The sequence below is a fragment of the Ranitomeya variabilis genome, chromosome 3 (assembly GCF_051348905.1).
Source record: "Ranitomeya variabilis isolate aRanVar5 chromosome 3, aRanVar5.hap1, whole genome shotgun sequence".
Lineage (NCBI taxonomy): Eukaryota > Metazoa > Chordata > Amphibia > Anura > Dendrobatidae > Ranitomeya > Ranitomeya variabilis.
In genome coordinates, this window is record NC_135234.1 from 759,433,118 (window position 1) to 759,447,070 (window position 13,953).

The window sequence follows — 13,953 nt, forward strand, 5'->3', positions numbered from 1 at the left end:
GCACGTGCCCTCACGTGCCTAGTGGCAAATACGGCCCTGGGTGCCACCACTTTTAGCCTGTAGGTTTCCAGTCCCCTCTCTTGTGGTGCGGTTATGGGTGATCAATAAAAAATATGTTTACACAACAGCTAAATATCGTGTATGGGGGGGGGGGGGTGCTGAAGAAGACATGTCATACCTGAAATAACCCCCCCCCCCCCGAAACCCACTGGTATGTGTTCGTACGATGCTATGAATACAGAACGGTCCTGACACTACTTGATACAAAACCTAGTTTATTAGACCATATTAAGAACTCTTACAAATACCGTCAGGTTCTACAGAAGTGCTTGTCGCTCTTCAGCCCAAATCCCTATTAAATGGACAAAGGGACTCAAGTTTCCAAATTAAGGTCCAGCAGGATATTAAAAAAACAAACAAAGCAGATAATCCAGTGCGAGGTGACTGGAGACTACGGTCCTAGTAAGCGCTACGGCCCCAAATTGATGCTTCTTCAGGAGTTCTGGCTGTCTGGTAACCCGGGGGAGGTCAATGGCATCCACACTTGACAGCAATTCGTTCCAGTCTAAAAAATGAATCTGTTGCTTAGGAGTCGGCGTGTAGCTTTCAGGACGCGGACTATCCTCGGAATGACTAAAGTCTAATGAAATGACGATGGTGGCACACGGTGATTGGAGCCGCACATGGTAAATCGTCCTGCACCTGAGGATACAGCAGTGGTTTGTTACACACATGACGACGCTGGAAAGGTTAATGCAATGCAGTCAGACTTCATATCCCACAATCGTGGTCAGAGCTGGGGACTGGCTAACGGGGACCGTGTGATCAGACGCACATTGCAGGACACCAGTATGAATGGGGAGGAGGGAATCATGTAAGGATGGATAGAGTGATTCAGAGCAAGAGTGCGGGGGTCTCAGGGAATATACAGCGGACACCCACAGGTGTAATACCCAGGGAAATGGGTACAAATGGTACCCATATGCTGACATTTTTATTGGCATCATTTTGGTATAAAATATTTACTTTTTGCTTTGGAGGGTGATATTTAAGAAAAAAAAAAAAAGACAACAGCGAGTAAGGCAGAAGATGACGAAAAAGAAAAGTTATCGCTATGGATGTAGCATTACCAATTTTGCAGTTTTTTTGGATTGTTTTTTTTTTTATACATCTTTACTATCAGGCGACCACAGACAGGGTACCCCCACACTACAGTTGAAGGGGGCTGGATTGATTTAGGGTGCACTCTCCCTTTGAAACCACATAGATGACAAAGAATTAAGTAGCCGGGATCAGCATTATCTTTGTCAGGGCAGGAGCTCAGGTGTCATGTACCCGAATACCCAAATTAGGACGCTTATCCTAAGTGGTGCGGTATCATAAGCCTCCTTGCCAGCCTCGATAAAAGCCATATTGGCAGTCGGTAAGGGGTGCTTTGTGTAGGGTTGTTTGAATACTTCCAGCTCAATTACATGCTAAACTTCCAGGCAAATATTCAACGCTACTGTGCTCACCCAAGTTCAACCAGTCAGTGATCAACATCTGCATCTTCAAACTGTCCGGCCTCTGTGGGTGCAGCCTCCACGTCCATGCCATCTAGAAAGAACAAGGCGGCATTACAGTGAGGGTACAGGAACCTCTGCCGGCATTTCACATCCAAACCACAGGACATAGATTGCACATCTTCTTGTAAGAGGCCGGGATGATATGGGTGCTGCTGTTTTACACCGCGGCGGGCTTTGTGTGAATGCCTCAACCCGATGCCGAACTTGTGTCAATAAGACGCTGCTCAGTGTAATCCCATGCCCAGCTACTGGGGGGCCACGACTATGACACTCCTGCCACCAAGTTTACCTTCATAATCCACTGCCGATCCTTCAGTGCGGACCCCGGCCATGGTGTGCTGATTGGCAATAGAAGTGGCCAGCATGCCTTCCAACCGCTCCAGAGTAGCCTGACCTTCGGAGGTGAGGTGGGACAAGCCTTCTTCATAGGTATAAAATGTGGGGATGTCGCCCAGTCCTTGTTCTGGAGGAAGCGAAGGAAAAAAAAAAAGAAAAATTTAAAAAGACAAAAAACTACATACCGTAAATAAAAAGTAATTTTTACACGATGGAACATGGATCCGTCTGGGAATAGGATTGTCCACATCAGTACGATTATGCCGGTACCAAACATGAATTTTATTTTTCATTTACCGTAAGTGGCCATAGAAAATCGCAGCATGCTGCGTTTGTCACCGTATTGCGCAAAAAAAAAAAGCCAATGAAAGTCTATGGGGGGGGGGGGGGGGGGGGGAGAAAAATACGGATTCCACACGGACCAGCAGTCTGACTTGCGAGAAATACGCTGAAGTGTTAGTGATAAGCCGGTAATTCAATTGCCGGCTTTTCATTTCTCCTTCACAAACCCGACAGGATGCGAGACATGGTTTACATACAGTAAACCGTCTCATATCCCTTTTTTTTTTTTTGCATATTCCACACTACTAATGTTAGTAGTGTGTATGTGCAAAATGTGGGTGCTGTAGCTGCTAAAATAAGGGTTAAATCGCATAAAAAATTGGCGTGGGCTCCCGTGCAATTTTCTCCGCCAGAGCGGTAAAGCCAGTGACTGAGGGCAGATATTAATAGCCAGGAGAGGGTCCATGGTTATTGCCCCCCCCCCCCCCCCTGGCTACAAACATCTGCCCCCAGCCACCCCAGAAAAGGCACATCTGGAAGATTCGCCTATTCTGGCACTTGGCCACTCTCTTCCCACTCCCGTGTAGTGGTGGGATATGGGGTAATGAAGGGTTAATGTCACCTTGCTATTGTAAGGTGACATTAAGCCAGATTAATAATGGAGAGGTGTCAATTATGTCACCTATCCATTAGTAATCCAATTGTATGAAAGGGTTAAAAAACACACAGAATATATATATATATATATATATATATATATATATATATATATATATATATATATATATATATATATATACACACACACACATACTGTATATATGTTTTACCGAACATTTGAACACATAAATCCATTAGATGCCGGTTTTGCAAGCCTGCGAGAAAATATCGCAGTACGGATGCCATACGGATTACATACGGAGGATGCCATGCGCAAAATACGCTGACACACCCTGCCTACGGATGACATACGGATCACTATTTTGGGGACTTTTCTGCGTATTACGGCCGTAAAAAATGGACCGTATTTACATACGCTGAGTGTGAGGCCGGCCTTAGCAGTTTGCAGGCAGGACACAGACACTGCCTCCAACTTCACAATGCAAGAGCAGGCAGAGGGGCACAAGAAGAGTAGCAAGTGGGCGAATGGGAGAAGAGAAGGGTCGGGTGGACACGTACACCTCATCACTTTCAGGCCCTCAATTCCTGCATACAATGTGTCACAAGGGCCCGGGGCTCGCCAGCAGCTTAAGAACAGAGGACGGTCCGGCAGCGCCTGATGTCACTAATGTCAGATGTGGACGGCCCACTTTGCTGCAGCCACACAATGCAAGTAGCTATGAGCGTGAGTGCTCGGGGCCCGGAGGGGCTTAATAAAGCCAAGTAACCCCGGGCCCTAGTATGCCGGACAGACTGCCAGGATGTTTACACAGCGGCTAGGCTGTGCAGCGCGTGTCACTCAGTCCCATACACCAGTAAGGCCCTGATGGCGGCTCTGAATTCCATTAACTGTCAGCAAGCACAGTTTTGAAAAACAGCAAGACATATGCACCGTACGTTAGAAATTAGCAGAATTTCTCCATATACACCAGACTTAGCAAGAGAAGATGGAGGGGGGAAAGACGCTCACCGTGTGCCTCCACATCATACTCTTCTCCTTCAAAGTCGTCATCTGAATATTCATCATCGGGATCGGGGTGGAAGGCCTGACAGTAACACATGGCATTGAACATCTCCTCCACTGAAATGAGGGCACAGGAGACTGAATACAGAGACAGGAAAACAACACATAACCCAAAACCACCAAAGAGACACCTACAGTCAGCCTTATTCTCAGGAACAAAGCGGATTTCAGTGATTGGCTCCTCATCATTGTCGTCATCATCCTCCTCCTCATTATCTTCTCCCTGATCATTCATATTTGCTTCGTTTCCATCACCGTCTACAACAAAAAACATACAAGACAAATAAAAAGGCTTAAATGTATAATACATCCTGCATTATACTGCACTCACTATTCTGCTGGTGCAGTCACTGTGTGCATACATTACATTACTGATCCTGAGTTACCTCCTGTATTATACTCCAGAGCTGCACTCACTATTCTGCTGGTGCAGTCACTGTGTACATACATTACTGATCCTGAGTTACATCCTGTATTATACCCCAGAGCTGCACTCACTATTCTGCTGGTGCAGTCACTGTGTACACACATTACCCCAGAGCTGCGCTCACTATTCTGCTGGTGCAGTCTCTGTGTACACACATTACCCCAGAGCTGCGCTCACTATTCTGCTGGTGCAGTCACTGTGTACACACATTACCCCAGAGCTGCGCTCACTATTCTGCTGGTGCAGTCACTGTGTACACACATTACCCCAGAGCTGCGCTCACTATTCTGCTGGTGCAGTCACTGTGTACACACATTACCCCAGAGCTGCGCTCACTATTCTGCTGGTGCAGTCACTGTGTACACACATTACCCCAGAGCTGCGCTCACTATTCTGCTGGTGCAGTCACTGTGTACACACATTACCCCAGAGCTGCGCTCACTATTCTGCTGGTGCAGTCACTGTGTACACACATTACCCCAGAGCTGCGCTCACTATTCTGCTGGTGCAGTCACTGTGTACACACATTACCCCAGAGCTGCGCTCACTATTCTGCTGGTGCAGTCACTGTGTACACACATTACCCCAGAGCTGCGCTCACTATTCTGCTGGTGCAGTCACTGTGTACACACATTACCCCAGAGCTGCGCTCACTATTCTGCTGGTGCAGTCACTGTGTACACACATTACCCCAGAGCTGCGCTCACTATTCTGCTGGTGCAGTCACTGTGTACACACATTACCCCAGAGCTGCGCTCACTATTCTGCTGGTGCAGTCACTGTGTACATACATTATTGATCCTGAGTTACATCCTGTATTATACCCCAGAGCTGCACTCACTATTCTGCTGGTGCAGTCACTGTGTACATACATTACTGATCCTGAGTTACATCCTGTATTATACCCCAGAGCTGCGCTCACTATTCTGCTGGTGCAGTCACTGTGTACACACATTACCCCAGAGCTGCGCTCACTATTCTGCTGGTGCAGTCTCTGTGTACACACATTACCCCAGAGCTGCGCTCACCATTCTGCTGGTGCAGTCTCTGTGTACACACATTACCCCAGAGCTGCGCTCACTATTCTGCTGGTGCAGTCACTGTGTACACACATTACCCCAGAGCTGCGCTCACTATTCTGCTGGTGCAGTCACTGTGTACACACATTACCCCAGAGCTGCGCTCACTATTCTGCTGGTGCAGTCACTGTGTACACACATTACCCCAGAGCTGCGCTCACTATTCTGCTGGTGCAGTCACTGTGTACACACATTACCCCAGAGCTGCGCTCACTATTCTGCTGGTGCAGTCACTGTGTACACACATTACCCCAGAGCTGCGCTCACTATTCTGCTGGTGCAGTCACTGTGTACACACATTACCCCAGAGCTGCGCTCACTATTCTGCTGGTGCAGTCACTGTGTACACACATTACCCCAGAGCTGCGCTCACTATTCTGCTGGTGCAGTCACTGTGTACACACATTACCCCAGAGCTGCGCTCACTATTCTGCTGGTGCAGTCACTGTGTACACACATTACCCCAGAGCTGCGCTCACTATTCTGCTGGTGCAGTCACTGTGTACACACATTACCCCAGAGCTGCGCTCACTATTCTGCTGGTGCAGTCACTGTGTACACACATTACCCCAGAGCTGCGCTCACTATTCTGCTGGTGCAGTCACTGTGTACACACATTACCCCAGAGCTGCGCTCACTATTCTGCTGGTGCAGTCACTGTGTACACACATTACCCCAGAGCTGCGCTCACTATTCTGCTGGTGCAGTCACTGTGTACACACATTACCCCAGAGCTGCGCTCACTATTCTGCTGGTGCAGTCACTGTGTACACACATTACCCCAGAGCTGCGCTCACTATTCTGCTGGTGCAGTCACTGTGTACACACATTACCCCAGAGCTGCGCTCACTATTCTGCTGGTGCAGTCACTGTGTACACACATTACCCCAGAGCTGCGCTCACTATTCTGCTGGTGCAGTCACTGTGTACACACATTACCCCAGAGCTGCGCTCACTATTCTGCTGGTGCAGTCACTGTGTACACACATTACCCCAGAGCTGCGCTCACTATTCTGCTGGTGCAGTCACTGTGTACACACATTACCCCAGAGCTGCGCTCACTATTCTGCTGGTGCAGTCACTGTGTACACACATTACCCCAGAGCTGCGCTCACTATTCTGCTGGTGCAGTCACTGTGTACACACATTACCCCAGAGCTGCGCTCACTATTCTGCTGGTGCAGTCACTGTGTACACATATTACCCCAGAGCTGCGCTCACTATTCTGCTGGTGCAGTCACTGTGTACACACATTACCCCAGAGCTGCGCTCGCCATTCTGCTGTACACTTTCCCTACACTCACCGACCACCTTGCCGTTGACCATCTTGCCGTCCACCATCACGTAGATGTGCTCCTCCGGGTAGGTGGCGGTGTCTCTGGAGATGGCGTGGAGACTAATGGACGGATATTCCAAGGAGAAGCCGAGACCGGAGCCGTTCAGCCACGACAACCGACTACAAGGAAAACAGAACAGAGCGGAGAACCTGACAGTTGTCAGAAGGACATGAACTTGTGTCTCTTCCTCTCTGCTCCTGGGAAAGCTGGGTGACACCACGAGAAGCCGAGCTCCCAGGAGCCAGTACAGGCCATACACTATGACAGCCGGCGACTCCCTCTCACCTTATGTTGATATACAGGGTCCCGGTCCCCAACCGGTGCCCGCCCCACACCGCCTCGGTCCGCGGCTGCAGCCGCCTCACATCCTCCTCGTCCGCGGGCGGCGGGAAACTGCTCAACACTCCCAGCATGACTGACCGAGCGAGCGCCGCCGTGCCGAACACCACGTGACCAGACCAGGCTCCTGCTCCCAGCAAGCACCGCGCGGTCCGATGCTTGACAGACGCACACAGGAAGTGACGCAGTTCGTACACCCCGCGCTCACAGACTAGTGATGGCGCAGACTCCGGTGCAGACTCCGGTGCAGGTGCGTAATAACAGGGTCCTGGAGTGTCAGCGGCGCAGTGGACCCCCGGGGTCATCGTGTGCGACCCCTGGCTCAATGCAGGAGTCACTAACCCATCCCAGACAGATGTCTGTCCAGCCTCTGTGTGAAGACTTCCATTGGAGGAGAACTGACCACCTCTCGTGGCCGCCTGTTCCACTCATTCATCGCCCACATTAGTCGGTGTCCTCAGAGACTCCGGGGTCCGGTGTGTGGCCGGTGTCGTCCTCAGAGACTCCGGGGTCCAGTGTGTGGTCGGTGTCCTCAGAGACTCCGAGGGTCCGGTGTGTGGTCGGTGTCCTCAGAGACTCCGAGGGTCCGGTGTGTGGTCGTGTCCTCAGAGACTCCGGGGTCCGGTGTGTGGTCGGTGTCCTCAGAGACTCCGAGGGTCCGGTGTGTGGTCGTGTCCTCAGAGACTCCGGGGTCCGGTGTGTGCTCGGTGTTGTCCTCAGAGACTCCGGGGGTCCGGTGTGTGGTCGTGTCCTCGGAGACTCCGGGGGTCCGGTGTGTGGTCGTGTCCTCAGAGACTCCGGGGGTCCGGTGTGTGGTCGTGTCCTCGGAGACTCCGGGGGTCCGGTGTGTGGTCGTGTCTTCGGAGACTCCGGGGGTCCGGTGTGTGGTCGTGTCTTCGGAGACTCCGGGGGTCCGGTGTGTGGTCGTGTCCTCGGAGACTCCCGGGGTCCGGTGTGTGGTCGTGTCCTCGGAGACTCCGGGGGTCCGTTGTGTGGTCGTGTCCTCGGAGACTCCGGGGGTCCGGTGTGTGGTCGTGTCCTCGGAGACTCCGGGGGTCCGGTGTGTGGTCGTGTCCTCGGAGACTTCCGGGGGTCCGGTGTGTGGTCGTGTCCTCGGAGACTTCCGGGGGTCCGGTGTGTGGTCGTGTCCTCGGAGACTTCCGGGGGTCCGGTGTGTGGTCGTGTCCTCGGAGACTTCCGGGGGTCCGGTGTGTGGTCGTGTCCTCGGAGACTCCGGGGGTCCGGTGTGTGGTCGTGTCCTCGGAGACTCCGGGGGTCCGGTGTGTGGTCGTGTCCTCGGAGACTCCGGGGGTCCGGTGTGTGGTCGTGTCCTCGGAGACTCCGGGGGTCCGGTGTGTGGTCGTGTCCTCGGAGACTCCGGGGGTCCGGTGTGTGGTCGTGTCCTCGGAGACTCCGGGGGTCCGGTGTGTGGTCGTGTCCTCGGAGACTCCGGGGGTCCGGTGTGTGGTCGTGTCCTCGGAGACTCCGGGGGTCCGGTGTGTGGTCGTGTCCTCGGAGACTCCGGGGGTCCGGTGTGTGGTCGTGTCCTCGGAGACTCCGGGGGTCCGGTGTGTGGTCGTGTCCTCGGAGACTCCGGGGGTCCGGTGTGTGGTCGTGTCCTCGGAGACTCCGGGGGTCCGGTGTGTGGTCGTGTCCTCGGAGACTCCGGGGGTCCGGTGTGTGGTCGTGTCCTCGGAGACTCCGGGGGTCCGGTGTGTGGTCGTGTCCTCGGAGACTCCGGGGGTCCGGTGTGTGCTCGGTGTTGTCCTCAGAGACTCCGGGGGTCCGGTGTGTGGTCGGTGTCGTCCTCAGAGACTCCGGGGGTCCGGTGTGTGGTCGGTGTCGTCCTCAGAGACTCCGGGGGTCCGGTGTGTGGTCGGTGTCGTCCTCAGAGACTCCGGGGGTCCGGTGTGTGGTCGGTGTCGTCCTCAGAGACTCCGGGGGTCCGGTGTGTGGTCGGTGTCCTCAGAGACTCCGGGGTCCGGTGTGTGCTCGGTGTCGTCCTCAGAGACTCCGGGGGTCCGGTGTGTGGTCGTGTCCTCAGAGACTCCGGGGGTCCGGTGTGTGGTCGGTGTCGTCCTCAGAGACTCCGGGGGTCCGGTGTGTGGTCGTGTCCTCAGAGACTCCAGGGGTCCGGTGTGTGGTCGGTGTCGTCCTCAGAGACTCCGGGGGTCCGGTGTGTGGTCGTGTCCTCAGAGACTCCGGGGTCCGGTGTGTGCTCGGTGTTGTCCTCAGAGACTCCGGGGGTCCGGTGTGTGCTCGGTGTTGTCCTCAGAGACTCCGGGGGTCCGGTGTGTGCTCGGTGTCGTCCTCAGAGACTCCGGGGGTCCGGTGTGTGCTCGGTCTCGTCCTCAGACTCCGGGGGTCCGGTGTGTGGTCGATGTCAGCTGTCCGCGTTCTTTCTCTCCTTCCCCGGCTGCAAATGTTTCTTCTCACTGCTGTAGGCGCCGTGTTCACACGTGACCTGTTCCCGCTGGATTCCCTTTTTCTCTGGTTATTGTGATTTCCGGCCTCATTGTCTTTTTCCCTTTTATTGCAGAGTCCAGGAGCCGCGTCCCCAGGATGGCGCCGTTCACAATCTGTCACATCGTGTCCTTCAGCTCACAGGTGCGCGGCTGCGGGCAGTGACTGTGAGCACAACATGGCGCGCTGTCTGCACCCACCAGGATTGTGGTCGCCCTAATGTCAGTGGGCCGAGAGCTGCTCCTGGTACAGGCGGATGCCGGCAGTGTAGCACAGCTGACCTCTGCAGCTCCTGAGGCCGCGCCCAACGTGTCCATGATTTGTTTAAGCTACAATTCTTATTTTTAGGGCTAAACCTCGGTCTCTCAGGCTCACACAACTCACTTGTTGCTTCATTTTTGTTTTGTTTTTTAATTGAGCAAAACCCCCCTAATATTTCCATCTTCTTGTGTGTGTTACTTTTGTCCACTAGATGGCAGCACATACACTGCAGGCTGATTAACAGGACCCGCTCGCTTTACTGCCTGCTATGACAGCATTTCTTTTGTGTTTATGATCCCAGTTTCGGTCTTCACGTGGCCCCGACATTCTGCTCTCCTATTTGTATTGCAGGAGCCTCGACGTGCAGGTTACACACTACTCTTTCCACCTGTTGCAGGACCCAAAACATCCGGTGGAGAATCTCCTGATAGACAACCTCACCCAGCCGTGGCTCAGCTGTCCCCGGGACCGCAGCCGGCAGCTCCAGGTGGAGTTACAGTTGGATCGAGCCTGTCACATCGGCTACATTGATATAGGTGCCGCAGTTGGAGCAGATCTTGGTGTTCCAGCTTGTGTGTGACTGGGTGTCTCTGCTCTCATGTGTTGTGTCCTCCCCCGTGAACAGGAAACAGTGGTTCGGCCTTCCTACAGATCGACGTGGGACGTTCCATCTGGGCTCTGGATAAGGGGTTCACCACTCTCCTCCCCACGACCACGCTGATGCCACCGGCAGACTGATGAAGAACCACAGAGGGGTCCGGATGTACAAAGAGGGTAAAGGAAAATGGTGACAGCATCTCTAGATGTGACTGGTGCAGAAAATGTAATTTTTTATTTATTGCAGCTTTAGGTGTGACTGTAGTACAGCAACATGTAAAAGTTTGTGCACCCCTGGTCAAAATTACTGTTATTGTGAACAGTGCTGGCCAAAAGAGGAGATGGAAGCTGCAGATGTGAAGACACGAGAGCTCCTCACAATGCATGGAGGTCTCCACCCTAAGTCTAACACCCAAAGATTGTACGCCAGCAGAAAGGAGGGTGGTCGAGGCGTGATAAGCATCCAAGCCACCATCACGGATGAAACCAGGAGTATCCAGGAATACATCAGGAAAATGGCTCCAAAAGATGAGATGCTGAGAGAGCCTAAGGCAGCAACAGATCTGGAAGGAGCAGGACCATGAAGCACCATGGCAAGACAAGCCGCTGCATGGGACGTACCATCGACAGATAATGGAGGCGGCTGACATGGAGAAATCCTACCAATGGCTGGAGAAAGCAGGACTCCGAGACAGAGGCACTGATCATAGCGGCAAAAGAGCGAGCACCAAGGACCAGATCCATAGAAGCCGGAATCTACAAGACAAGACCCAAGGTGCAGACTATGCAAAGAAACCTCAGAAACCGTCCAACACATAGTGGCAGGATACGAAATGCAGGAACAGCGTCTACCGAACGCCACAACCAAGGAGCGGGAACTGTATACAGGAACATCTGCACAGCATATGGGCTAAGTCCAGGTGGGAGACCCCAGATAAATGGTGGAGAATGAAAGGGCTAAAATCCTGTGGGATCTAAAGATCCAGATGGATAAGCAGGTGTTGGCTAACCAACCAGACGTTGTGATAGTAGACAAGGAGCAGAGGACAGCAATGATAATAGATGAGGCAGCAACATCAGAAAGAAGGAATATGAGAAGCTGGAGAAACACCAGGGCCTCAGAGGAGAACTGGAGAAGGTGTGGAGGCAACAGTGATTCCAGTGGTGATCGTAGCACGTGGAGCAGTGACCCCTAAGAGGAAGGATGGCTGCAACAGATCTAAGGAGCAACATCTGAGCTCTGTCCAGAAAAGCGCAATGCTGGGAACAGCTAAGATCCTGCGCAGAACCCTCAAACTCCCAGGAGGACTCGAGAATGAGGAAGGACAACAAAGACCACCCCCATTTGGGGTGAGAAGGAAAATTCTATCTATCTATATCTCGTATGTACTTGAGTATAAGCCGACACTGGGAAAACTTATTGACTCGAGTATAAGCCTAGGATGTGAAATGCAGCAGCTACTGGTAAATGTCAAAAAAAAATAGATACCAATAAAAGTAAAATTAATTGAGACATCAGTAGGTTGTGTTTTTGAATGTCCATATTGAATCAGGAGCCCCATATAATGCTCCGTACAGTTCATGATGGCCCCATAAGATGCTCCATATTAAAATATGCCCCATACAATGCTGCACAAATGTGGATTATGGCCCCATAAGATGCTCCATACAGACATTTGCCCCATATGCTGTTGCTGAGATTAAAAGAATAAAAAAATCGCATACTCACCTCTCATGCCCTCGGCACTTGCTATAGTCACCTGCTCCCCATTCCACTGCCGACCGCCGCTGTCTCTTCCCTATCCTGTGCACTGATGTTCAGGCAGAGGGCGGCGCGCACTAATTGCGTCACCGCACCCTCTGACCTGAGCGTCAGTGTAGAGGAGGCAGCGGCGCCGACGGTGGAACGGGGAGCAGGTGAATATAGCGCACTGCGTTATACTCACCTGCTCCTGGCGCGGTCCCTGCACATCTGTACCCCGGCAGCTTCTTCCTGTAGTGAGCGGTCACATGGTACCCCTCATTACAGTAATGAATATGCGTCTCCACCCCTATGGGAGTGGAGTCGGGTCCATATTCATTACTGTAGTGAGCGGTACCATGTGACCGCTCACTACAGAAACAAGCTGTCGGGGGGGGTAAACGTGCAGGGACCGTGCCAGGAGCAGTATTATTACAAAGCTCCGCTCCCCCTCCCCTGCCGACCCTTGGGTATGACTCGAGTATAAGCCGAGGGGGTTACTTTCAGCCCAAAAAAGTGGGCTGAAAATCTCAGCTTATACTCGAGTATATACGGTAATTTCATCTTTTATATTTTCAAAATTACTTAGGACAACTGGCTGATGCCACGGTTTGTGCACCCTTGGATATATGTGTGCTCAGATAACTTTGACCCAGGTTTCAGACCTTAATTAGCCTGTTAAGGTTATGGCTTCTTCACTATAATTGTTAGGAAAGGCCGATGATGGAAATTTCCCAGCTTTATAAAAACCCAGCCTCCTCTAACCAAAAAACAGCAGCTTTGAATTCTTCTAAGCGGCTGCCTAGCATTCTGAAAAGGAAAATGGTGGAGCCCACAAAGCAGGAGAAGGCTATAAGAAGATAGAAAAGCGTTTTCATGTTGCCTTTTCCTCATTTAGTAATGTAGTTAAAAAATGGCAGTTACCAGAAACAGTGGAGGTCAAGATAAGGTCTGGAAGACTAAGGAAAATTTCATCAAGAGCTGCTCATAGGATTGGTAGAGAAGCAAATCAGAACTCCCACTTGGCTGCAAAAGACCTTCAGAAAGATTGAGCAGACTCTGGAGTTGTGGTACATTGTTCTACTGTTCAGAGACACCTGCACAAATATGACCTTCATGGAAGAGTCATCAGAGGAAAACCTCTCCTGCATCCAATCAATGGAATTCAGCTTTAGAAGTCTGCAAAGAACATCTAAACAAGCCTGATGCATTTTGGAAACCAGTCCTGTGGACCAATGAGGATAAAATAGAACTCTGTGGCCACAATGATAAAAGGTGGAGAAAAAAGGGCACAGAAAGTCAGGAAAATAACATCTCGCCAACCATTAAGCATGGGGGAGGATAATTCTTTGCACTGTGTTGCAGCCAATAGCTTGGGGAAAATTTCAAGGGTAGAGTGAAGAATGGATTCAATGAAATTTCAACAAATTCTTGAAAAAAACATCTGTAAAAATGCTGAAGGTGAAAAGAGGAAGAGGATGGCTGCTACATATGGAGAATGGTCCTAAACACACGTCACAATCCACAATAGACCTGAAAAGGGGCAAACTGAAGGTTTTACAATGGCCCTCACAGTCCCCTGATCTCAGCATCATTGAAAATCTGTGGCAAAACCTCAAAATAGCAGAGGAAGCAAAACGCCCCAGGAATCTCACAGAACTGGAGGAATTCTCCCAGGAAGAACGGAGGAAAATCCCTCACACAAGAACTGAAAGACTCGTGTCTGGATACAGAAAGCGTTTACAGGCTGATACTTGCAAAAGGAGGCGCTACTAGGTACTAACCATGCAGGGTGCACAAACTTTTTCATCTGCTCATTTTCCTTTTTGTAATTTTTAAAAT

The 13,953-nt window shown here is 51.6% G+C and overlaps 1 protein-coding gene and 1 pseudogene across 2 annotated transcripts in view; one reads left to right on the forward strand and one right to left on the reverse strand.

Moving 5' to 3' along the window:
- Positions 1–258: 258 nt before the first annotated feature.
- Positions 259–7,230, reverse strand: CLNS1A (chloride nucleotide-sensitive channel 1A). Its single transcript, XM_077298704.1, has 7 exons — positions 6,996–7,230; positions 6,678–6,829; positions 4,003–4,125; positions 3,814–3,924; positions 1,855–2,028; positions 1,515–1,596; positions 259–702 (listed from the first exon to the last, which is right to left on the reverse strand). Exons 1-6 carry the CDS (start codon positions 7,121–7,123, stop codon positions 1,529–1,531), a joined length of 756 nt encoding a protein of 251 aa, XP_077154819.1. The 5' UTR covers positions 7,124–7,230; the 3' UTR covers positions 259–702; positions 1,515–1,528.
- A 2,135-nt stretch (positions 7,231–9,365) lies between these two features.
- The window catches only part of LOC143817346 (protein XNDC1N-like), a 313,063-nt pseudogene continuing 308,475 nt past the window's right edge, over positions 9,366–13,953 (forward strand). Inside the window, exons 1-3 of the transcript XR_013224122.1 lie at positions 9,366–9,656; positions 10,171–10,309; positions 10,399–10,547. The product of XR_013224122.1 is annotated as a protein XNDC1N-like (transcript). The remainder of the gene's footprint in view (positions 9,657–10,170; positions 10,310–10,398; positions 10,548–13,953) is intronic.

Excerpts from the sequence above, each read along its gene's own strand:
- CLNS1A (XM_077298704.1), bottom strand. The coding sequence starts at position 7,123 with ATGCTGGGAGTGTTGAGCAGTTTCCCGCCGCCCGCGGACGAGGAGGAT. Across the intron at positions 4,126-6,677 it reads GGTCAACGGCAAGGTGGTCG|ACGGTGATGGAAACGAAGCA; the intron begins GTGAGTGTAGGG and ends TTTTTGTTGTAG. Across the intron at positions 3,925-4,002 it reads TCCTGAGAATAAGGCTGACT|TGGAGGAGATGTTCAATGCC; the intron begins GTAGGTGTCTCT and ends CCCTCATTTCAG.